Source organism: Lepidochelys kempii, chromosome 12 (genome assembly GCF_965140285.1).
Source record: "Lepidochelys kempii isolate rLepKem1 chromosome 12, rLepKem1.hap1, whole genome shotgun sequence".
Taxonomy (NCBI): Eukaryota; Metazoa; Chordata; order Testudines; family Cheloniidae; genus Lepidochelys; species Lepidochelys kempii.
In genome coordinates this window covers 37,117,431-37,143,660 of record NC_136391.1, presented here as the reverse complement: position 1 = coordinate 37,143,660, position 26,230 = coordinate 37,117,431, and the positions used below count along the sequence as shown (strand labels likewise).

Below are 26,230 nucleotides of genomic sequence, written 5' to 3'. Positions count from 1 at the left end.
CTCTGTGTTCTAACCACGTTCCCGAACTGTGCCAAATTCTTGGCTTTAGCGTAGTCTCAGCACTTGGTTAAAGTCCTGTTTGCAGCACAAGAGGGAACCATGTTGCAACTGGGTCAGGGAAAACTGTTGTAACGAGGGCCCCTAAATATGGGCTTGTGAGATTACCATATGCTTCCAGTAGCTTCACCATGGGAATCGCAAGTGCTCCAGAGCACATGCCTTGGCTGCACCATGTGAATTTCACTTTATTTTGGGTACTATCCATAGAATGCTTGACCACGTTAAGACAAATAAGCCCCTCCTCACTGGGCTCAGGATGGGGCTAGCTAGTCCGATTATATGTTAAGCAGGTACAGTGGATGAAATCCTGGGGACATGATGATGTTAATGGCAAAAATCCCATTAGATTCCATGGGGCCAGGATTCCACCATGTGTTTTAAACATGGCTGCTTGTTAGCTAGGTTTTAGTGCGTTTACATTCTGAGCCCCTCGGCGCAAGGGCTGTTCTTAAGTGCTTGGAAAGTGCCTGGCACATAGTGGACGCTACCCTTAATAACTCCTTTCACTGGTCTGGATAGGGGCTGGGGTTGTCTGAAAAGCATGTTATAAATCATCCAGGATCCACAAACTGAATTAAGTAAGGAAATTCAATGACATTTTCTCATCCTCCTTTGGGGAACTTTTACCCATATTCCGTTCTGGATTTTGTGTGGCCAGCCTTTTGTTGAGGTCTTTGACTTCAACAGGGCCAGGATTTCATCCCAAGCTGGTTGTCATGCAGTCTGGAGTGGCTCACAACTGTGAGTGCCAACCTCAGGGCAAACTGTCAAAAGCAGGGCAGACACCCCAAACTGGTGCCATGTTCTATAATTAGATTTCATCAACCCAATAACAAATGTGACCTCCTGGATCCCTGTGACAGTCTTACCATGGAGTGACAGACAGCCCCCTTGGGCACTCCAGGCTATCTTGCCAGCCAGGCAAGTTGCACTTGGAGATAAATGGTCACTTACACCAAAAAACAGCAGAATTTTCAGGTTGCTCCCAGTCCCAAGAAACCAGTCATTTACCCCAGATCAATTTGTACCTTAGATCTCACACCAGAGACAACACTGGTAATCAATCCTATAGCAATTAAGGATTTATTAACGAGGAAAAAGAAATGAGAGCGTTATTTACAGGTTGAAGAAGGCAACAGATATGCACAAAAGAGTTACAGTATATGGTTCCAAAAGCGACAGAGATGTAGTAATCCGTCAGCATTTAATGTCTTTTCAGGGCTAACCCAGGTTGCTCTTAGCTCCAACCCTTGTAAGAGTCCAAACAGCAAAGAGATGAAAAATCTTCATGTCAGCTATCTTTATTTCCCTCTTCCAGCATTCAAACCCATGGGACGAGGCCTTCTGCATGTAGTTCCCCACGTGTGCATGGGGCAACCAGCAAAGCTTTTGCTGTAGGATGGCCCACCTCATTTTGATAATCTTTCTGGATGGGCGGAGGGAGCCACTCTTCCCGTCTGAGTTCACAAGTTCAGAGCAACCATTTTTACAATTATAAAACAAACATATTTTACCTGGTAGCCTGGAATACAGCCATTACAAGTGAGATTAATGCCGGCAGCAATTTACAAGCATTTTATAGAGACTAAACACATCCTTACACGTCTAACATCTATCTTGAACAATATTAACGTAGGTGAACTGGTCTGGTTTCCAGCTATAAATTTGTCAGTGCTCACCTGATGCTTACAGACTTGGCAAGAGCTGGCACCTGGTTTAACGATGTCACACGGGTGATGCTGCAAGAACAGTCGGGCGGGGGGAAGGGGTTTAAGAGGGTCATAGGGGTTGGAGATTTCTGGTTACAAGCTTGTTGAAGGCATTTTAATGTTGTCTCCTTCCTTCTGTTTCAGGATATGACCTACCTCTGTATATCAGTGTCAGATTCGTCCAGTCAAAACCTGTAAGTTCTTTCCAAGTTTTTACACAAATTGTTACATGGGCAGCAAATTGTTAGTTTTCAATGAATGAATGTCCCAGCAATGAAGGGGTGATCATTAGAATTTGAACTATCTTTAGATCATTGCTGAGCTTAAACACAGCCTGCATATTAATAACATTTCTAGATTTGATATATATGTACATATATATTCATACATAGAGGTGTATATGTATGTGTGCAGAGCTAGTCAAAAAATGGCAAACTCATTTCCCTCAAGATTTACAAGTTGATTTTGTGTCAAAGGATTTTAAATGGATCCATTTTTTATTTGCTTATATTTTTCAATTGCCATTTCTCCCCGATTTTTCCCTCCAAACTTTCCTTGGAAACATTCCTGAAATAATTGTCAAAACTTTGCACAAACAAGTGTCCATAGGCATTTAGATAATGTTTTCAACACTAACTCTAAAAGAAACATTGAAAAAAGGCACAACATTTTTCACAAAACCCCTCCCCACAACATCTGACCAAGTTGACAATTTTTTGCCCAAAATATTGTTTCTGAAAAAAGGCCATTTTAAAAAGTGAAAATGCCCCCTTGGACACAAGAGAGACAGGGCGGGTGAAGTAATATATTTTATTGTACACTGGACATACAACCACTGGAAACATGCTGACAGGTCTGTTTGTGTGTGTGTATACACATAGATACATAAAAACATAAGAACGGCCATACTGGGTCAGACCAAAGATCCATCTAGCCCAGTATCCTGTCTTCTGACACTGGCCAATGCCAGCTGCCCCAGTGGGAATGAACAGGACACGTAATCATCAAGTGATCCATGCCCTGTTGCCCTCTCCCAGCTTCTGGCAAACAGAGGCTAGGGACGCCATTGATGGACCTATCCTCCATGAATTTATCTAGTTCTTTTTTGAACCCTGTTATAGTCTTGGCCTTCACAACATCCTATGGCAAGGAGTTCCACAGGTTGACTGTGCGTTGTGTGAAGAAATACTTCCTTTTGTTTGTATTAACCTGCTGCCTTTCATTTGGTGACCCCTAGTTCTTGTGTTATGAGAAGGAGTACATAACACTTCCTTATTTACTTTCTTCACACCAGTCACGATTTTATAGACCTCTCAATCATATGTCCCCTTAGTTGTCTCTTTTCCAAGCTGAAAAGTCCCAGTCTTATTAATCGCATCTCATACAGAAGCTGTTCCATAACCCAAATCATTTTTATTGTCCTTGTCTGAACCTTTTCAAATTCCAATATATCTTTTTTGAGATGGGGCTACCACATCTGCACACAGTATTCAAGATGTGGGCGTACCATGGATTTATATAGAGGCAACATGATATTTTCTGTCTTCTTATCTATCCCTTTCTTCATGATGCCCAATGTTCTGTTCGCTTTTTTGACTGCCGCTGTACATTGAGTGGATGTTTTCAGAGAACTATCCACAATGACTCCAAGATCTCTTTCTCGAGTGTTAACAGCTAATTTAGACCCCATCATTTTATATGTATAGTCGGGATTATGTTTTCCAATGTGCATTACTTTGCATTTATCAGCATTGATTTCATCTGCCATTTTGTTGCCCAGTCACCTAGTTTTGAGAGATCCTTTTGCAGCTCTCCATGGTCTGCCTGGGACGTAACTATCTTGAGTAATTTTGTATCATCTGCAGATTTTACCACCTCACTGTTTACCCCCTTTTCCAGATCATTTATGAATATGTTGAACAGCACTGATCCCAGTACAGATCCCTGGGGGACACCACTATTTACCTCTCTCCATTCTGAAAACTGACTATTCCTACCCTTTGTTTAGGAATAAATGGCTAAAATGGGAGGCAGTGTACTGGAGTGAGTAGACCACTGGACTGGCTTCTATGCCTGGCTCTGCCATGTGACTTTGGATAAGACATTTCCCCTCTCCGTGCCTCAGTTTCCCCATCTGTAAAATGTGGACGATGATACTGACCTCCTTTGCAAAGCGCTTTGAGATCTCCTGAAGAAACGGGCTAGCTAGGAGCGAGGCATTATCATCTCTGTGTGTATGAATAGCTGCATGTGCATTTGGGGCCCTTTCAGGAATCCTGTCACCCCAGCCCACGGAGCTGTACTCTGCAATACTAATTTTTGCTGAGGTGTTACTGCTTTTGCATCCATGCATGATTGCCCTCAGTCAGCCTGGCATGCTCTGAGGGTTCATGCAGCTGCTTCCACCCTGCAAAACCCTCTTCCCAGGTAAGATATGGCTGGGGGCAGAGCTGATTACAGCTCCTCCTTTGTGCTGCAATGCTTGGAAGGAATGCACTGGTGAGGGAGCGTGGGGGGTGCTACTCTCCAGCCACTCTGGAGTCTGACTTCTAGGAACTGCTGCAGCGTTATAACCCCAGGGAGATGGCGCGGAGTAGTGACTTTCTGCATCAGACCTGGTCATGAGTCTCTGTTCAGTTCTCTCTGGTGCCTGAGTGGGAGGAGCTGTGCAGGTCCGTCTTTGGGATGCGAGTTCTCTGCTTACCTCCTCTCCTCACCCACAAATCCTTTCTGTCTTGTTTTGCTCCTTCTCACCCCACTTTCCCCTGCACCCCCAACCCCCATGCCCGGGATGGAGTGTGTGTGTGTTTGTGTGTTGTGGGGGTGCAGTGGATTTTCTCCCTGCCAGGTCCCCGTGGGATCTGAAGAATGCGGCTGGTGGACAGGTCTTTTCCCACTGCTGAGCTTCACTCTGCTCAAGGCCACACAGCATCAGCAGAGTGCCTGTCAGTGCCCTCCAGATCCCAGTGGATCCATGTTAAATTCAGGACTATTCACAGTGGTGATCCCTCACTGGTGGATTTAATGGGCCACAAAACCCAACTCCAGACAGAGAGTTGTGTGTTTGGAGTTGGAGGTTTTGACTTCTCTTCCCAAGGCCTCCTGCACATGCTGGCCAACCCTTGGTGCGGTACCATTATCACTGAAATGTTCATGGTATCGGTCCCCACTGAGCGTAATCCAGTGGCAGAATCTCAAAGTGGCCTCTCCACAACACTTAAATTGCAACCCTTCTGTTCTGGGGCACATACTTGTGGGTGCTCCAAAGCTCATCTTTCCATGCACAAATAGTATTGGGGTGCCCCATGAATGACGCCAGTCCGACACCATCTCGCCACTCCATTTCCATAGAAATGCCACTTGTACATGCAAACCTGCGGTTCTGAGTGCCCAGAACTGTGGGTGTGCAGGTTCAGAGGCTGCTTTGGAAACTTTGTCCCTGGGTATTTGGAGAGCTGCTAGCGTTCCACTGGAGAGTGCATCTTTCGGAGAAAGAGACATGTCCCGGCCTTCTAATTCTGCTTGCTCATGTTCCCACTGAGCAGAAAGAGAAGCTTTACAAGAAAACCTTTCCTCAGCAAGATCAGGATTTTTTTTTTCCTTTATGACATGTCTACACAAAACTGGCCACAGGAAGGAAGAGTTGTTCAAGGAACTATTTTTTGCACATTGCTTTATACCAGAGATTTCACAATGCGGCTGAACTTACAAAGGATTTCTAAGAAGGGAGGTTTGTGACTGGAGACCTTGGAGACTCATAATGACCTGCATGTAAAGAGGGAATCTGTACCGATTACTCTAGGAGATGGCTGGAAATTGAGTATGTTCCTTGGGGCTGATGCCTGTAAACATGAGAGAGAGGATTCTGGTGGCTGACATGGTCTGGGAAGTCAGCTGGGGTAAAGAGTCAGCAAAAGTGGGTTCCCATGGTGAGGAAGTCAGCACTACATTAAAAACCTGAACCAAACTATTACACAAAAAGTCTTGTCCAGCAGTGCATTTCCGGGGCTGGTGTATTGTGGGACATGAAGCCAAAGGCTTCAAGCTCCCCAAGGAGAGCAACAAATCCATCATAACCGAGGCCCTGTGTTTTTGGTTTTTATTTTGTTTAAAATATGTATCCGTGTTTATTACAGAAATTAAAAACTGGGTGAAAATTGGTGAAAAAAATTAACTTCACAATTTTCTGGGTAAAAATCCACGTTAATATTAGGGGATGGGAGGTCAGAAAAAATGCAACAAATAGAGAAAAGTAAGAGTATTGAAAGTGAAAGCTGTTTAATGCTGTGATTTATTTTATGAACTGTACATTAATAGTACGTACATATATGCACACAGTGCCTTATTCCTACAATGGAAAGGAAAGTATTACAAAGACATTCCTATGGATATATGAGCTGAGAGTTGTTGACTCATGGAAGATGTTACCCAATCAGATAGCTGTATTTGGGCTAGTTTTGTGACCTAGCCATAGGGCTTTGTGTTGGTATAAGACAACTCAGGCTTCCTTCACATCCTTTTCTTTTCACTTCCTTAGCCAGTAAAGTGTGGGAGAACGGTGGCAGCAGTAGTCAGTCCCCTGGAGATATGCAGAAGGGGTGGAGGCATCCTGTGACTCAGTCCCCCTCGTGGCTGATTAAAGTGTCAGCTCCGAATGGAAACTTTCTGAGTCGTTGTTTGGAAGGATGGTGGTGAATGGCTGTGACAGGTGGGACGGCTAGAAGGTGTGAGTTCAATGTGGAGAAAATAGGGGGCTGTCATAGAATATCAGGGTTGGAAGGGACTTCAGGAGGTCATCTAGTCCAACCCCCTGCTCAAAGCAGGACCAATCCCCAATTTTTGCCCCAGTTCCGTAAATGGCCCCCTCAAGGATTGAACTCATAACCCTGGGTTTAGCAGGCCAATGCTCAAACCACTGAGCTATCCCTCCCCCCCGAGGGCTGTGTATCCCAGGGCTGTGTCAGGAATGCAAAGGGGCTTGGGATGGAAGTGAAAGAGAAGATCTGAGAGATGACGATAATTTACAAAGCCATCCATTCATTTCTATATGAGAGACAGCACGGGGTGGGGAACTACGAAGCAAGACAAGAGGAGCTAGAGGGGAATTGATTGAGGACTTCAGAACGTTGAAGGACAGAGTCCCTTTCCCACAACATGAAAGCAACGGGTCCCTGCATGGGATTGTTCTTCTTCGAGTGACATATCCAATATGGGGGCTGTCCACCACCACCACTATCACCCATCTTTCGCAGTCACAACAGTGTTATAAAACTTCCCCTCTCCTTTGGGTACCAGTCGATCTGGTGCTGTTTCCAACGTAGCTGGCTTTCTTTCCTCCTCTTACTGGTTTGCCTGCCATCTTGCCTGATAGTATGAATGCTCCAGTCAGGTCACTCTGAGATCAGCGTGTCTACAGAAAGATGTGATTGATTTCCTAGGGTCTCAAGTAATTGGGCTTTTTAACAATTCATACTTCTCATCACCTCATTGTTCCTAGTTTTGGTGATCCAGCTAATTTTCGTGTTCTTCTGTAATGCCCAAACTCAGACCCTCTGAGCCATCTCTGTATCCTCCTTAAGTGTTCAGCTCCCACATCCCTGGTGGAGGGGGTGACCACATGCAGCCTGTCAGCAGTTTAGTGCGGCTGAGTCGTGTCAACTTTCAAAAACCCAGCTGCTGAATGGAGAATGGGAGACTTAGCTGTACGGCGTGACAAGGAATAACGGTTAGCTCTGGCCAACAAGGGGTTAAATTCCAAGGAAGGCGCTGCCACTGGGTTCATAGGAGTCTGTTAAACACCAAGTTACTGCCAACAGCTGTTTTTTCCCACCCAGTATACCTCTTTAGGTGCCATAAAATACAAAGTCTTATCAATTAATAAGCTGATAAACCTCACCCTGCAGATTGTTAGCTAATTGCCTATGGGCCAACTGAATTATAGGGAGTTGGGTTTTTTTCCCTCCTTCTCCTGAAGCATCAAGAATTGGCCACTCCTGGCAGGAGGATACCGCAGCAGATGGACCAGTGGTTTGATATGATGTGGCTACTCCTATGTTCCCAAAAGCAGAGAGACTTTACTTGCCATGAGTCAAGGAGGCGACTGGAAATCTGCATGGGGATAAGCTTTTGTTCCAAGCCCAGGGGAACGTGGGACTTTTCCAGCTCACTTTTAGCCAGCCTGCATCTGCTTCTCAGTCCAGAGAAAGAAGGAAAATGTGCTGAAGAGCTAACTGCCTTTGCTGTAAGAGAGTCTGGAAGAGCCTGTTATAAACCCAATGGAATTAGGGCCTTGAGTGCATCCAACCCATCCTCCTCTCTCTACACTAGCTTCCCTTCCCATAGAATTTCAAATCTACTGCAACGTCTCAGTCCTTATCTTCAAAGCCCTCCATGGCCTGAGCTCAGGGTGTCTAAAAGACCATCTAACTCTCCAGCACAAAGCATGGTTAACAACTGTGCTTTAACACAATGGAGCTCTCAGCAACAAGGGTAGAGGACATCTTTGTGGGAGACAGAACTTTCTCTGGGGGTGGTCCGAGACTGGAATGAACTCCCCCAGGAGCAAAGATCCATCCCAAAACTCACCACTTGCCACTTCAAATGCAAGGTGCATTCCTTTGACCAGCCTTCTCTAACAAATGCATAGCCACAGGTATACTTATATTAAAAAAAAAAAAAGACCCCTACCAAAACAAGACAAGTAACATGTGACAGATGTGTAGACACATTGCTTAATGCACTACGGGAAGATGCTCAGGTATTATGGTGATGAGCATGATATAAAAACCTTTATAGGATAGTAGTGTCTCTCTGAGCTTTGGGCAACTAAAACATTTGCTGCCATTGGCACTGTCTTTGGATGGTTTCTAGAAGGTGTGTGAACAGTGTTCTTCCAGGAGGTGGGCAGCATCCCTTCTTAGCAGAGAAGCTAGAGATGGAAAAGATTTGCCAGATCCCTGGAGCCGGGATTAGAACCTGGACTCCCACTCCTGTGGTCACACATGAATAACAAGCCCTCCAGTACCAGTGTAGAATGTTCTACAGAGAAATGCCACCGGCCTGGTTGCTGGGGAATGGCTCCGCTGTGGCTTTGTACAATCAATCGAATCTTGTCTTAACTTCTGAGAAATCAGGAAGGCTGTGGGAGAACATCCCCACCCTTATCATGAGAAGGCTGAGGAAGTCAGGGTGATGTCTGAGAAAGCATGTGGGGTCGGGGGGGGGGGGGGGGGGGGAGGAAGGAAGGAAGGAGAGGAGCTTCTGATGGCTTAACCTTATTCCTGCAATAACAATAGCCCTTATCTCGGCTCCAAGGGTCCTGTTCCAGGGAGAGATGCTGGACTCATTTAATAAATCACCAATTCACTTGGATGGTGACAAAGGAAGCATTCTGCTGCCACACACGCAAAGGGTTAATGTCTCCTTGGATGGGACTGGTGTTATGCCAGGATGGCTGGTTGCCAGACCTCGGCTTGCTTTGTTTTTCTTAGATCTTTTGTTAATGGTTCACATATGTCCAGGAGCTCTGCAGATCCAAGAAAGGCTGAGATAGCAGGGCAGAGAGAACAGATCAGATTCTTTTCTCTGGCAAATATGGGCATAAGCCAGGAGTAACTCCATTGACATCTGTAGAGTTACTCCAGGTATAGCTGAAGCCAGAATCTGGCCCAGTATATTTATGCAGAGGGCAGGAATCATCCAGGATTTCTCCTACATCTTCCCCTGGCCATTGTCCTGGCTCATCCTTATGGCTCCCAAGTAAGCCTGGACCAAACACCTTTCCAGAGTCCATCCAAGTCTCCCAGAGGTGGCTCCCTGCCTTCAGAGTTGCATCCATCGACACCAGGTCTGCATTTATCCCAAAGAATTGGGCAGGGAGAGCACGAGATAGAGAAAGGAACAGCTAATCTGGAACGTGAATGGAGAACGCACTGGTGGGGGGCAGATGGAAACAATGATATGGGGCAGCCACACACCTGCTATCCTGGGCATGGGCTTTCCCTGCAGTCTCTCCCCTCGGTTACCTCTCCCTTTTGGATTGAAAATGGCCCCTTTGTTTTTTTAATGGCGAAAGAGGTCTTCAGAATTCAGCCATCAGTTCCTTGGCTTAGCGGCAGCATCTGGGCCAGCGAATAACAAGGAAACATTTACTGTAAACACTGATTTAGAAGAAGAAGAAACACAGAGGTTTGTACCCTACCATTATTTTTGAAATGTTCTTTGTCTTTGATGGGATTTAGCAGAATGACGTTTATATTGGCACCTAGATACTATGATGCCGGGCATGGGCGGATGTTTGTGATCTGAATCAGTGTAACACCCTGCCTGTAAATCTGGTAACATATCACTGACTTGCATGGAGTTCTTGTTATCATTTGTATGAGGGTAATACCTATAGACGCCAACTGAGATCTGGGCCCCACTGTGCTCTGTAAGGAACGGTCCCTGCCCAAGAGGGCTGACAACCGATTTAGACGAGAAGTAGGAGAAAGGAATCATGATTATCCCCATTGTACTGAAAATCAGAGAAATAATAGAAATGTCAGGCAGGAAGGGACCCTGAGAAGTCATCCAGTCCAGTCCCCTGTGCTGAGGCAGGACCCAGTAAACCTAGACCCTCCCTGACAGGGGTTGTCCAACTCGTTCTTAAAAACCTCCAATGACGGGGATTCCACAACCTCCCTCGGAAGCCTCTTCCAGAGCTGGTCTGATAGTTAGAAAGTTGTCCTAATATCTAACCTAAATCGTTTGTTGTAGGTTAATCCCATTACTTCTTGTCCTACCTTCAGTGGACAGGGAGAGCAATTGATCCCCATCCTCTTTATAACAGCCTTAACAGATCTGAAGACTCTCAGGTCCCCCGTCGGTCTTCTTTTCTCAAGGCTAAACGTGCCCAGCTTTTAAAATTTCTCCTCATAATAACAATACCTAGCTCTTATCTAGCACCTGTCATCAGCACATCTCAAAGCGCTTCAAAGAAGAGATCTGTATCATTATCTCCATTTTACAGATGGGGAAACTGAGGTACAGAGAGGTGAAGTGACTTGACCAAGGTCTCTCAGGAAGTCTGTGGCAGAGCTGGGGACTGAGCCCCAATTGCCCGAGTTCCAAGCCAGTGCCTCTTCCCCAAGACCATCCTCCCTTAGAGGAGGAGTATGGGCCAGTGTACTGAGTAGGGGACTAGCGGCCAGGGCGTCCTGGGTTCTAGCCCTGAGGTGCAGGAGAGCTAACCAATGAAACTCTCTGAGTCTCAGCTGCCTAATGCCACAAAGGGGTTAATTTGACACTTCTCTCTCACAGGGTTCTGGGGAGTGTCCGGTTAATGGCTGTGCATCGCTTTGGGTACATAACCGGCTATCCAGGTGCAGTCTTTTTATTATTGCTGGCAGCAGTGCTCACCTGGTGCCTATGCTAACTCGCCAGGTGAAGCAGCGCCATGCTTAAAAACAATCTGTAAAACCAGAGTCTTCCTGCAGCAGCATGAGACTTGGCAGCTCTCTTTATTACACCTCCCCATAGAAAGGAGCTCAGCGTCTTGTCCAGAGAGCCGGAGGGCGCAGGTTCTCTGGAAACGGACTGGACTGAGCCAGAACCACATGCGCCATAGAATGGGTGACCTCTGCCTAATCTCGCTGTTTGCTTTCTCTCCTAGGATCCAGCATTTTAAGGAGAGCATCGGGTTCATTCATGAATGCCGGCTCCATGGGGGAGGCTGCCTCATTCATTGGTCAGTGTTGATGTCAATTGCCCCCTTTGCTTATATTCACTGTGTTTTTCATTGTTATCAAAAGCTCTGTTAATACTACGGTAGCACCCAAAGGTCCCAGTGAGACCAGGGCCACATTGTGAAGGCGCTGCACAGACACACAGCCTGAGACAGGCCCTGCCCCGACTGGGACCAGAGTCCCATTGTGCCGAGTGCTGCATGGGCACAGACGAGAGACAGGCCCTGCCTTGAAGAGCTTGCGGTTTAAATAGACAAGACAGATTAGTGGTGGGAGGGGAAATAGATGCCTAGAGATTGGAAGCCTCGTGCCCAAGGTCCCTCAGCAGATCAGCGGTAGAGCTGGGAACAGAATCTATATCTTTTGAGTCCCAGTGCAGTTTCCTATCCACTGGATTAATGATAGCTCTTGATAGGAAAAGCATTCTCGAAAGAGGCCCCCTCTGAAACAGGGGACTGCCTTTCCACACACACTTTGTGTCTTTCACAGGGTGTTGGTGCAGGGCTGACTGATGCACTCCATGCAGGATGTACTTCTAGCCAGGCAGCTGAATTGGGGTTGCTCCTCCTGGGCTCTCCTACCTCCTGAGTGCACTTTGTCACTGTGTGCTCTTCTTGTTTTCAATCCTTCTACTACGATAGCCTGGCTGGTGTTTCCCGCAGCACCACCATCCTGGTGGCTTACCTTATGACTGTGACCGACCTCAGCTGGGAGGAGTGTCTGGCTGCCACCAAGGTTGTCCGTTCCTATGTCAGTCCTAACTTTGGCTTCCAGCAGCAGCTGCAGGAGTACGAGATGACTCTGCTCAAGGAGGTACATCCTTTCCTCTCCTTGCTCGTGGGCTGGCATTTACGCATGGGACAAAACAACTGTAGGCCATGACTCTCAGATGTTCCCATTTTACTGTTGTGATTGTTGGTGCATGATGTGACTGCATATGCATGGGGTGTGCTGAGAGTAAGTTGCAATGTCATCATGTCTCGGCCTCCAAAATAAATCAAGAACCAAATTTGCAGAGGGTCTCTTGTCTGTGTTAGCAAAATTCGCAGGCACATCTGTTTTGTATGCATAAAATAGGTAACTGATCATGCAAATACCAAATGCTTACAGAAGTTGGGGGTTGGGTCTGGTACTTGTTACTTGGGGATTTTGTTTGTTTTATGCATGCATGCAAAAAAAAGTACCTACAGTAACTCCTCACTTAACATTGTAGTTATGTTCCTGAAAAATGCGACTTTAAGCGAAGCAATGTTAAGCAAATCCATTAATGTTAAGCAAATCCAAGAATTATAAGTTTTAAACAAACAATTTAATACTGTACACAGCGATGATGATGGTGAAGCCTGGTTGAGGGGGTGGAGTCAGAGGGTGGGATATCTCCCAGGGAATGCCTTGCTGCTAAATGATGAGCTAGCCATTGGCTGAGCCCTCAAGGGTTAACTCACTGTTGTTAATGTAGCCACACACTCTGCAAGGCAGCCCGCATGGAGGGAGGGGAGACAGCACGGCAGACAGAGACAGACGCACACATCCTGTGTGTCAGAGAGAGAGATGCGCATTTCCCCTTTAAGTACACTGACACCACTCTTAAGTACACTACCTTGTTAAGTTAATCAGCAAGCTGAGACCGCAGCAGCTGCTGCCAGGAAGACCCTCTCTCCTGAGCCCTGTCGTGTGTCCCCCTTGCTCTATGGAGATGGGGTAAGCGGGGTGCAGGAGCAGGGGAGAAGGGGGACACCCTGACATTAGCCCCGCTCTCCTCCCCCCACCCCAGAAAGCAGGAGGCTCTGGAGAGCAGCTCCAAGGCAGAGGGCAGGAGCAGCACATGGCAGTGGGGGGAGGGACAGGTGAACGGCGGGAAATTGATCGCCTGCTGGACCGGCTCTAGGCACCAGCACAGCGAGCACCTGCGTGGGGCGGCACATTTCCAGGGGCTGCGTTCCGGCCATCTATTTTTTCCCCCTGGCCCCACTCAGTCAACCAATGGGACCCTGCGTGGGGCAGGGCGGCGGGCTCAGCGTGGGGGTCCCGGCCCGGGGGCAGTCCCTGCCCTGACCCCCCGCCGCCGGGGGAGTGGGGTGATGCGGCTCCTCCCCCCTCGCCCGCCCGCCCGCCCCTGCCACACGTGTCACAAGCAGTGGAGGAGTCGGAGAGGAGCCCGGGATCGGAGCAGGACCCGCGGCCAGTAAGGGACCCGCCGCCCCGGGCGGCTTGGCGCTGGGCAGGCAAACCTGACCCCCTCCCCCGCCGCTCTGTCAGTTACTGTCCCCTCTGCAGGGGTGGGGCTGGGTTTGAGATCGGGCTAGGGGCCCACGGGCGGGATGTACAGCCCCGAGCACCTCACTCCAAGCACTGCTATAGCATTAGGCATTCTTTTAACATCACCAGTATTAGTGGCTTCTGGTGAGCGCAGTTTCTCAAAACTGAAATTACTAAAAAATTATTTGAGGTCCACCATGTCTCAAAGTGGTTTGTCAGGACTTGCATTCATTTCAGTGGAAAGTAACATTGCAAAAAATTTAGATTTCACTGAATTACTAAAAGACTACGCAAGTATAAAAACCAGAAACACTCAGTTCATATAAATTCTTTTAATTTATGAGAAACTGGGCGCACGGGCAGACACTAACGTTTTTCATTACGGTGTGTAGTTGAACCCAAATTGTTTGTAATTGTGATTTTGTTAAAATGAAATGAATACACTAGTAGGAAATTGTTTTATTTCACTAACTACAAATTCTCTGTTTTCATTTTTTTTTTAATTTTAAACAGTCAAAACCAAACAAAACCATTGCAAAGTGCAAACATGCGTAAAAGCGAAAAGAAAAAGGGGGAAGGGAACCATTTTTTTGCTTGGGGCGGCAAAAAACCTAGAGCCAGCCGTGATAGCCTGCTGGGCTGCTGCTGCACAGGGAATTTAGGGGAGCGGGGAGCTGATCAGGGGGCTGCCGGTCCACGCTGGTTCCAACCCCCCACCAGCTCACTCCAATGGGCTGCTCTTCCTGCAAGCAGTGGACAAAGCAGGCGGCTGCCAAACGGCGTTAGAAGGGAGCATTGCGCAACTTTAAACGAGCATGTTCCCTAATTGATCAGCGACGTAACAACGAAACGACATTAACCGGGACTTTAAGTGAGGAGTTCCTGTACAAATTTTGTGGGTGCATTTTATGGGTGTAAATTTGGTACTGTAATTGTCTGATGAGCTCTGTTTGTGAGACCGGCTGGTGAAAAAGAAGACACTGCTGGGTATTCCAGGATGGATGATGAGTGCTGGCTGGGGCCCCAGCAGCAGCAGCCCAGAACTAGCATAGTGGAGAGGGGTCAGGTAATTGCAAGTCAGGGGAGAGATGCTTGGATAGTGTGTGCGTCTAAGCAGGGCTTCATTTGACAGCAAGTCTCCCATGTTCAGCAGCACCTAAAGGACATCAGCAAATGTTAATTAAGAAACCCAACCTCCAGGGAACAAAGCAGAGGATCAGGCATAAGGAAAACACGATCACTGGCTGAGCCCGGCCAGGTCCGATCAAAGAGAAGGGTTCTTTTTGGCTAGCATTAGATTATCCTAGAAGTCAGAACAGGAGATGTCATGAGTAAAGATGATGATGTCTGTATAGTTCTTCTGCTTCTGATCCATTTTGCGCTCTTGAGCTGGAATGCAGCTCTTTAGAGACAGAGGCTGAGGATCTGCAGCCAACTCAGTGTGAAGAGGTTTGAGGTTGGCTAACTCTGGCAGTAGCATCTTACCCCCAGGCTGGGATCAGGTAACCAATGTTACTCCTCCTTGGACATCTGCTAGTGCCTGCAGGCCAGCAGTGCATGGTGCACCTCTTGAAGTGTTTAATAAATGTCACTTCCACGCATGCTCCCCTCCGTGTCCCCGGAGCCATTCTGTCTGCCTCTCCCTCATGCAGGCAAAATGCCTCCTGCCAGCATCACCAAGATATTTCACGTGATGGTCCTTAGTTTTGTGACAGGTTGTAGCTAGGGCGTACTCTGTTCCATTCTAAGCCCCAGGGTCTCTGGAGGGGATTTTTTTCTCTTATCCAAAGAAGCCAGCATGTGACACAGCTCAGAATGTCAACAGCTTCCCACTGAGTCCCGGGCTATGTGGATCGGTGCCCTGTTACTTCCTTTCTGGGCCTGTTGTTTTGATGGGTGAACTTAGGTCAGGCCCTTCTGAGCAAACTCCGGTGGGGGTGGACTCTTGTGTCACATGATAAGCAGCAGTCTGACAGTCACCAGCCTGTAGGAACTTCTCCAGAAAAATGTCAAACAAATTACAAAAGATGCCACACCCTGGAGATTCCCTGGGGCTTCCCCACAGTGAACAGAGCTTGCCCGGACATCAGGAATTCAGCAAGGCTGGATGGAGTCCTAGCAGAGAGGGCCGTCAGGACGCTGCTGTGAGGCAGGCTCCCCTGAACTAAATCCCCAGTGTTCAAAATTCAGGGGTCAGCCCCACCCCAAAAATCATGAGATTAAAAAAAAAATCATTTTGCATTCCTGTTCTTTGCCTTTGGCTTTTTGAGTCCTTTGGTCACACTCGGATGCCATAGATGCTGGAAGTAATGGTGTGGGGGTGCTGCTGTAGCCCCTGGCTTGACAGGGTTACAGTTTGGTTCAATGGCTCTCAGCACCCCCACATTACAAATTGTTCCAGCACCCCAGCTCGGGTCACATTTTTCAAGCTTTTCTCTGCAAACGTGAAAGCTAGAAGTATTTAAAAGAAGAATGCTGAGAGTCTCAGTTAATCACATGACTCCAGAAGTTGGACCTTTAAGAAGACCCCAAAACAATGTCAAGGTTGGAGCCTGTGCTGCTGCATCTTTGCTATTATTGTTACCTGTGCTAGCTAGATAAGAGCTGACATGGGTATGCTTACCCATGCTGCAATCACACCTTGATTTTGTGTGAGGACACCCCTTGTCCAGTGTCCTGCCCACTGCACCACACTACCTCTCATCCTAGGGCCCCCCTTATCTTTTAGACACATGCTGTCTTGTTCTCTGACTGCATTAACAGATGAGTGGCCTGTTCCCAAGCAGGTGCTGATGTTGATCTATGCACCAGCATGCACAGGAAATATTTGTAAATCCATTGATTTCCCTTCCCCACCACAAAGCTTCATGATACAATGGAGCTCCCACTGGCCCAGGGAGCCCCAGACCCAAGAATGCCCACTTGCAGATGCTCTAGGATGTGCCATCCTTCACACGTTCAATGGGATGGACCCAGCTGCATCAGGTGATGGAGATAAATGTGGTCCTGAAGCAAGGGCCAGCTGTGAGATGTGAGGGGCAGACTGGCTCATGCTGGAGAAATTGCATTTGAACCACACCTGTATCTGACTTGATAAACAAACACTTGGCAGCAGCTACAACTGTCAGTCATGCTGCCTCTTGCTTTCCCCTGTTGGGAAGTTAGAGACAGCTCTGGGGCTGGGTACCCTAGAGCTAGGAAGTGGAAACTTGGGCCTGTCAGGCTGCTGCATGGTGGTGGTGCCCTCCTTCCCCACCCCAGGTTATTTACCCAGGAGCAGTGATTGGAAATGTACCTCTGGGAGGTGAGCCGCACTGTACAGTGAGAGACTAGGAATGTGCTGCTGTTACATGCACAATGGTCGCTGCCAGAAACAGCTGGGTACGCCCACCAGTGACCTGCTCTGCAAACTAAGGCCCTGGCCTGCACAGTGCTGAGTACCTCCATCTCCGGTCCTAGCCAATGGGAGCTATGAGTACTCAGCATCTCACAGGATTAGGCCATCAAAGGGTTAACATTGGCACTGTTTCAGAGCTAAGCTTAAAGCAGAGATGGCCTCTGGCAAGTGAATTTCTTTCTGGGAGCTTCCTCTTGGCAGGAAGCAGCCGCGCTGTCTGTTAAGGCAGGTCTCTTGCAATGCATTGTCCTAGTGCTCTCTCCAATCCTCCGGTGACCCACTGATCTGCCCTGCTGTTAGTGAACCGTGCAGATTGCCATGTCAGATAAGCCATGTGTAGTGTGAACTCATGGTGACCTGACCTGAACTGGATGTATAACTAGACTCTTTCCAAGATCTAGTTTCACCAGGACCCATGGAAACTTCTCACAGAAAAGCTTGTTCAAGGACATCAGGCCTGATTCTTCTCTCACCATGGGATAAATCAGGAGTAGCTGAATGGCAGTGCAAAGAGGAGGATGTGGTCCATATTATTTCAGGGCAGTGTTCTCTTTGCACTGAATAAGCATGCAGGATATCCTGCTTGGCCACATTTTTGGGAGGCCAGCTCCCATCAGTTGTTTTCTAGCAAGGAAATTAAGCCTTGCCTTCTGGCCTACGGCCAATATAGCGATGTCTCCACCCTTAACAAAATGTTGAATGTCTTCCTGATTCAAGGCAACGAGTGCACATTGAGTGGGTTCCGCAGCCTGCAGGCCTGGGAAGTAATTAGACCTGGAATTGCAGAAGTCCCCACTGGAAAGCCCCCGGATTTAAGTGGAAGCCACCACCCACTCAAAAGCTTGTGTTATCAGGGATGGCTCAGCTTGGTGACGACCATCGCTGCTCCAGAGAGCAGAAAGGTCACCTAGCAAGGGATTCCCCCTGTCACAGCCAGACGAATGCTGCAGAGGAGTCGCTCTCAAATTTTTCCTTATTGTGCCCTTATTTTCCTTATTGAGACCAAGACCAATCATGGCTATGCCTCTTCCCAGGTGCTCCCAGTCCCGATTCCACATTTTTCGCTGCAGCAACTAGAATGTTTGGCTATACAAAAATGTAGGACGATTATTTGTATCGTGGTAGCGTCTAGAGGCCAGGGCACTGTGCAAAGAAACAGTCCCTGCCCCGCACAGGTTACAGCCTGAGGAGTTTAGGAGAGTATATGGGGAACACAGGAATAGCCATACTGGGTCAGACCAATTCTCCATCTAGTCCATTATCCTGTCTCTGACCGTGGCCAGCACCAGCTGTTTCAGAGGAAGATGCAAGAAACCCCCTAAGTGGACAGTTGACCATAAAGTTTGCTGACCTTGCAGAACCCTAAACTGGCCTCCTCCTTCTACCTGTGCCCTCAGGGATGGACTCACAGTGCATAGGGCTCTTTCTGACGGCTTCATGTTGCAGCACAATGGGAGGGATGGGGTGTGTGTGTCACAAAGATTCATATTAGCAATATTTTGTCTTCAGACAACCCCACAGTCTCAGCCCAAACCTAGCTGACCATAGACATTAGCAGGAACTGGAGACACTGATGAGAAATCAGACAGAACAAATATGGTACAAAACCAAATAGTACGACAGGCAAGAACCGACTTGTGTTGGTGACCTACTGCAGTGATTCTGGTTGTTCCCGGAGTCACCATCAAATAACAATGTGAGGTGTTTGTTTATGGTAATTTGACTGCACTAGGAACCAGGGTAACTTCTTGGCAACAAGAAGTAAATAATCCCATTGCACTGTCATGACATAAAGTGAAAACAGGAATGCGAGTGACTGTGGTTACATTTTCCAATGGTGTCACCATTATGTTTACCAAGCCAGACGTCGCACTTTGCACAGGAATTTGACAGCATTTATCTTGCCACTCTTTGCCTGTATAGCACTAGGGGTGGGAAACAGCTTTTGAGACATGCAATAAACAGGTCTGCTCTTAATGGAACCACTGTTGGATTAAGAACCTTCTCCTCTGTAGCTCCCACAACTTGTATCAGTCTCCTTGTATCCTTCCCCCCCTTGTTTACTCATAATCTTCTTTCACCTCTCATCTGACAACATCTCTCGTCTTCTTTATGTTTCCCGCTGTGTTTGGCCTTGGGAATGAAGGCTTTAATTTATTCCCCATGCTAAACTTTTGCACCATTGCTTTCTGCAATTTATATCACAGCCTAGTATCAGAGGGGTAGCCGTGTTAGTCTGTATCCACAAAAACAACGAGGAGTCCGGTGGCACCTTAAAGACTAACAGATTTCTTTGGGCATAAGCTTTTGTGGGTTTTAGCTTATGCTCAGATAAATCTGATAGTCTTTAAGGTGCCATCGGACTCCTCGTTGTTTTTGTTTTTATATCACAGCCTGTCCATTGTCCATTAGTGCTTAAAGTGCTTAGGGATACAGTTTCTATGAAGGATGCTATAGAAGAAAAGAAAAAGGGGTGTGGCTTCCCTCATTAAGTTAACTACAAGTTTAGTATCTAATCATTGTGGGCCTGATTTCCACAATTGTGCATGTCCAAAAGTGCATGCGCAATTGCACACCTAACTAGCAAGTGCAATCGCCATTGCTGTGTGCACAAACTGGATAACTGCAGGTGCAAATTAGTGCAGTTAGTAGTTTGCACACGTACATGCAGCAACAAATTAGGTGCACAGTGGTAGGTGCAAAATTCTGCAAATCGGGTCCTTTAAATGCTGTATGATGATGGACATCCAGCAGCACAGTCTGGAACCCTCCTATAAGCTTTTTTCACAGAATTTCATGGAAAGCAAAGATTCACCATAATTTCAGTTACAGTGTGTACTGGGACAAGTTAGGATTTCATTCTACATCCCAATAATTCTGATTGCCTCTTGTATCTGGATCTTTATCTGCAGGTTCTGGTGTAGGGCGAATGATAAGCAGAGGCATTTTTCACCTTATCAGTGGCCTTCACAACTCATTTTGGTTTTGTTTTGGCAGTACCGAGCCTGGGTTCAACAAGAGTATGGCAAAAACCCATTTAATGACCAAGAAGAGCTACAGCGCTTAATCACAGAGCAGGAAAAGAAACAAAGAGAACAGCAGCTTGGAAGCAGGGAGAATCACTGGATCAACTCCCCAACATCCAATTACCCGCTTCCCTTCAATGCCTATGGTACCAGCAGCAACAGATGGATGAACAGATAAGAAAGGACAGCTAATTCCACAGAGCTGCTATCACTGTTGGATGAAAGTCTCTGCATGCATCTTTCAATGAGAATTGCTTTGATGTTTATGGCTAGGGTGGAGAGCAAACTGAATGCCAACTTCCAAAACATGCTATGTCAAGTAATGTTATCTAGTGGTTAGAGCCGAAGATTGCAATCCGGACTCCTGGGTTCTACTTCCAACTTTGCTACTGACTTATAATGTGAAACCAGGCAAATCACTTGATCTCCCCATGCATCAGTGTAACCATCTCTCAGGGGTGTCGAGTGGCTTCACTTATTAACGTTTGTGAGGGTGTTTTGAGACCCCCTGATAAAAGATCCTATGGAAGCGAATTTATTAATGTTACTGAGTTGGGTTGAACCTTTTCCTGTGAAACTTTTAGCACTATTGCACACATGGAGGGTGAGTTTTCTGCTTTGCAGATGGATCACGTTATGATCCAAGCTTGTTTTGTTGTAGGGCTGCACTGGAATGATGGGCATGCTCTCAGTTACAGACAAAGAACCAAATTCACTGCATGGGTAATCAGGCATCAATCCACTGAAGTCAAGAGTTGCAGCTATTTACTCCATCAGTAGGTTTGGCCCGCAACTTGTTTTCAGGGTGTTTAGAAAACAACCAACCACCATGTTTCAGTAAGAGGATGTGTGATAGCTTTTGAAAGCTCTTTCTGCCTGCTGGGACTTCATCTCCTTGGTCTCTTGTTTTCCTATTATTATGGTGTGATAAATCCCACGATCTCTTCAGTTGTTGGACACTGAGGGCCAATACAGGGCCAGGATGTCTGAAAACAGAGACAGCTGCTGCTCAATACCACTCTCCATTTTACTCCATGCACAGTACAGCAGATATACAGATTTCACTCGCTGTCCTAGTCATCATCAGTTCAGATTGACCTTACGCTACAGATGTGCCTATCAGAGCCTGATGGGGCATCTACCCATCTCAGAAGAAGGAAGCTTGGACTGCACAGAGCCAGTTAGGGGTTGGGGGAAGGACGCTGGAGTATTTTCACATCCACAGCGCTCTGAGGTCCACATGTGCAATGACAGAACAGTTGCAATCACATTGCTGTCACTTTCTTCAGCAAGCAGACCCATGCCTCTCACAAACATGCCATAGAGTCACAGAAACCGGAAATGGAAAAGGCCCATTAGCCCACCTTTTCCACTCCCCCAGCCTTTGCGAACATGCATTCCCTAATGCTTGGTGAAGCCCTGTTTTAAATGACTCAAGCAAAGGGCTTCCACTGCTTGCTTGGGGCTGGATTGCACAATCCCTTGGCTTCAATAGGACTGCTCGTGTATGTAAATTCTCACCAGCATGTGTAAGGGTTGCATTACCCATTGCCTTGGGGGTACCTTGCAGTCTGGAAACTTTTCCTCTTGTCCAGATTACGTTTTCTTGTGACCTGTTTCCTCCTATTCCTCCTCACTGGACCACCCCAAAGAAGTCCTTTGTTTCCTGGGTGTCTCCACCCTTCAAATCCATGGCTCAGAACCCCTTGGAAAATTCATGATCTTGGGCTCCTCACCTGTGTCCGATACATGAACTGTGCAAAATCCTTTCTGAGCTGTGCTTTCTTTTATAACTGTCATTGTGAGGATTTGATCACAGAGGCCAACATCAAATCCAGTCTACAACCAAGGCTCCACACACATTCTCAACTGGGGTAACTTGGTGTAGTTTCATTTGCTTCTTACCCCATCTCCCTCACAATATTTGTGTTGCTGTTGTTGAATGTTTTGACATTCAACAACAATTCAACAAGGGAAGCGTGCAGTGCTGCAGGCTGTGCGGCTTTCAGTGTGTGGATAGATAGAGTGTGTAGATGGCAGAAGCTGTCGGCCACGCTACTCAATATTCACAGATTTTTTTTTTTTTTTTTTTTTACACACAGTTAGGGCCAGGTTCTCATGTACACCAAGACCCCTTTGCATAGCTCTCGCAGTACAAAGGGGCGTTAAAATGAAAGGCAATGTAGTAAAGTGGGGGAGATTTGAGTTGGTTCTTACCACCTTTACATTGCCGAAGTGGTGTGAAGTGGTGGTTAGTGCAAATGAGAACCAGGCCCAACGCTATTAAAAACTTTTAAAAATCCAGGCGAGAACAATGATTGTATTCAGACTTAGAGGACCTGATCCTTCAGTCAATAATTCAGAAAGATACTTAAGGAGGTGACTAACTTTAAGCAACTGAGCAGTCCCACTGACTTAAATCGACTACTCATGTGTTTAAAGTTAGGCATGGGGAAAATACTTTGCTGAGTTGCAGAGTATTCCTGAGTAAGGACTGCAGGATCAGGAATGAAGTACCCCTCAGTGTTTATGATCCTACATAAGATTAAGGGGAAAATAGCAGGGACTATTTTATAGAAACCTTGCCCTAAAATGTAACCAGCCTGTGTTTATTATTTGTTCTGTTTCATTGCTAAAAATACAGGCTACTAGTTTTATGTATTGACTTAAAACCCAGACATAATTTCCATCCATCCATCCATCCATGAACGTATAGGACCCTCACTATTATAGCATCAGCAATATTTAAAACCTACATGACTGATTTTTGTCTTTCACTAAAAAAATCCTGTAAATAGCCTGCTTGGATTCTCAAAATTTTCTGTTATCTGCTATCCGTTTTTAGACAAAAAGTTGTTCAAAATATTTCTAATAATTCAGTTTATGGTTGGTTCTGGATGCTGGAATGTTTTGAGTGTGACAAAACGGTGGATGACTTGAGAGATCTTTAACTGAACATTAGAATAAAAATGAGATTTATTACACATTCGGAATCCCTGTTCTTGGTCTTTGCTTTGGCCTCATTAATTCCTGGCATAACTTCAATGAAATCAGTGGAGGCTAGGTATGAACTGGGGGCCTGGGCACTATTCCACTGATGTCATGTCATGCGTATTTTTTCGGAGAACCATGATCAACATCAAAATAATTTTATTTAAAAAGAGCCAGATTGTTTTTTTTTTCTGATACAAATTAAGATTCTGGAAAAGAAATTGATGGAGTTTTTCTTCCCCTTAAAGCAGGAAAAAGGCCTCTTATCTTCTTGTCTTTCTTCATCCATTACTCTCTAGCATTCAAAATGGGAGCCTGAAAGCCAGCTGAAAACACTAAAAACAAAACCTGCAACATACACTACCTGGGAATGCGCCCTTAACAATTAGCTAGATAAACCATCATAAATGCTCTTAATCAAATGGATTGAGAGGAAGTCAATCTCTTAGACATTGCATCTAGTAACTTGGGTAACATTTTAGGAAGCAGACAATGGAGCTTGTGTATAGGAAAAGAGAAGAGAGTTGGTTTCTCTGGTATTAATAGGAAGTTATAGTAGATATGTGATAAGCAGAGATTACATGTGCAATAGGTGTTACAAACTCCCATGGGCAAGCCTGAAACAAACTGCTAAACCATTGCTATGCTAGTCATTTATGTGTGGCTATATCACTGAGCTCTTTTGACAAAGGAATGGTCAGAAGTTCCAAACTATTACGAGTTGCAGATTGTGCGATTCAAAATTCATGTCTCCCTAGACTTACCACAAGATCTCAGATTTGGCTTAAGGTCTCGATGTCACAGGGTACAAATGATATCCAAGTGGGTATCATATCATGAAACAACTGTCTCACATTTAAAAAAAAACCAAAACACTGTCACATACAAGAGTCAAGGGCAGTACTTCTAACTCTCAACCTTTCCAGACTACTCTACCCCTTTCAGGAGTCTGATTTGTCTTGCGAACCCCCAAGTTTCACCTCACTTAAAAACTACTTGCTTACAAAATCAGACATAAAAAACCAAAAGTGTCACAGTGCACTATTGCTGAAAAATAGCTTACTTTGTCATTTTTACTATGTTATTATAAAATGAATCAATTGGAATATAAATATTGTACTTACATTTCAGTGTATAGTATATAGAGCCGTATAAACAAGTCATTGTCTGTATGAAATTTTCATTTGTACTGACTTTGCTAGCGCTTTTTATGTAGCCTGTTGTAAAACTAGGCAAATATCTCGATGAGTTGATGGACCCCCTGGAAAACCTCTGTGTGCCCCCGGTTGAGAACCACTGTTTTATTCGACCCACTTCTGTTGGTGAAAGAGACGAGCTTTCAAGCTTCACAGAGCTCTTCAGGTCTGGGAAAGAAGTGCTCTGTGGAGCTTGAAAGATTCTCTCTTGCGCTGACGGAAGTGGGTCCAGTAAAAAGAGATGACCTTCCCCACCTTCTCTTGCTGTGATCTGGTTGCAGTCAGTAGGTGTCACTGTAAACGTAAGGAGAATTGGATGCAAGGCTGATGGCCTGGCAATTTTGAGAATGAACACTATGTGCCTGATTTGTCAGAAGCACCGAGCACCCACAATTGTAGCTGAAGTTTATGACAGCTGTGGATGCTTCAGCACTTCTGAAAATCAAATCTACGGTACTGACTCAGTGAGGTGCTGTGCACTCTACTTCAATTGGCCTTGAAGGTGCTCACCGTCTTTCGGGGTCCTTATGTTGCTTAACTGTTGTCACACACACACAGTCCTGGCAACAAATGGCTGACTCCCCATCCACTGAGGCATTCCACCATTCAATAATTTTCATAATACAGAATTCACAATTTTTCAGAATTCACAAGTTGTCCATAGGCAGCTTTCCCAAATCATCACAACTCTCTTTTATTTCTGTACATTTATTAGCTGTATTCCGTGTGTCATGTCTGTTGCATATTTGGAAGTCATACGATATAAATAAAGGTCCGGCAGTGATATGTTATTCTCATATTGGGAAATAGGTCTCTTAAAATAAATATTTGGCAGTTCTGTTTGCATGGAAACTGGTTTAGCTAGTTTTTGTACAGCCATTGCCAACTGCTGATGGGAATGATTTGGAATATTTCTCAAGTGCATGTGTTTTGGTTTCAGGCATAATAAATGTCCAAATGTTAATGTGTAGATATGGCAATTTAAGCAAGTGTTACTGGAAAGGAACTACATGGACTGAGATTTTGAAAAACCTCCAAGACATTTTCAGGGAGGTTATTATTCGACAACTAGTAGCTCTGTAACTTCTTTCTAGAATCACCTTTCACTTATTACTGCCTCAATCAGGTCACCACTATGGTATAAAGTGCCTGATTCTGATCTTGCTTATTCTGGGTTTTGTGCTTGTGTAATTCCATTGAGTTTGGTGGAGTTACTCCTGATCTACAGCAGTGTGAGAGCAGAATTTAATTGTGGGTCTATTTCTGTTTGTCTTCTTGTTTAGATTGTCATTGTAAGGTCTTTGGGGCGAGGACTGTCTTTTAGTCTATGTTTGTAGAGCAGCTAGTACAATGGGTCTGGGACTCCTAGATGCCACTGTCATGCAAATAATAACAACAAAGTTCTGTTATTATTAAGAAAAATGTACAGTGATCTATGAAAGATCTCTATTGCTTAGGGATGATTTGAATGGCAATCTGTTCATATGGCTCACTAATGCTTTGGGCCCAAATTCAGACTTAATGTGAATCAGTGCAACTCCTTCGGGCCTCTTTCTGATCTCACTTACATAGGTTTGTTATATATGTAACCCCATTGACTTCAGAGGAGTCACTTCTGATTTCCATGGGTGTGCATGAGATCATGACAACAGAAATAGGCCACTGGCTTCAATGGAATTCCTTCGGCATACAGCAGGATTGGATTTTGTCATCATTCCAGAGGTTCACAGTCTGTGTTGGACGTGGGATAGATGGACAGATAGATTTGGCACAACAAAGCTCATTTTACAAGGTAACAAAATGTTGTTGCTTTTTTTGGAAAAAGAAATGTATATTTATACTCTTATGTTTGCAAAGTATATACAGC

General features: G+C 45.8%; 1 protein-coding gene across 1 annotated transcript in view; it reads left to right on the top strand.

Moving 5' to 3' along the window:
• Positions 1-26,230, top strand: part of IRF8 (interferon regulatory factor 8) — a 73,595-nt gene that overhangs the window by 23,788 nt on the left and 23,577 nt on the right. Inside the window, exons 5-8 of the mRNA XM_073308428.2 lie at positions 1,914-1,963; positions 11,422-11,496; positions 12,136-12,307; positions 20,148-20,338. Of these exons, the coding sequence (XP_073164529.1) occupies positions 1,914-1,963; positions 11,422-11,496; positions 12,136-12,307; positions 20,148-20,338 (488 nt within the window). The remainder of the gene's footprint in view (positions 1-1,913; positions 1,964-11,421; positions 11,497-12,135; positions 12,308-20,147; positions 20,339-26,230) is intronic.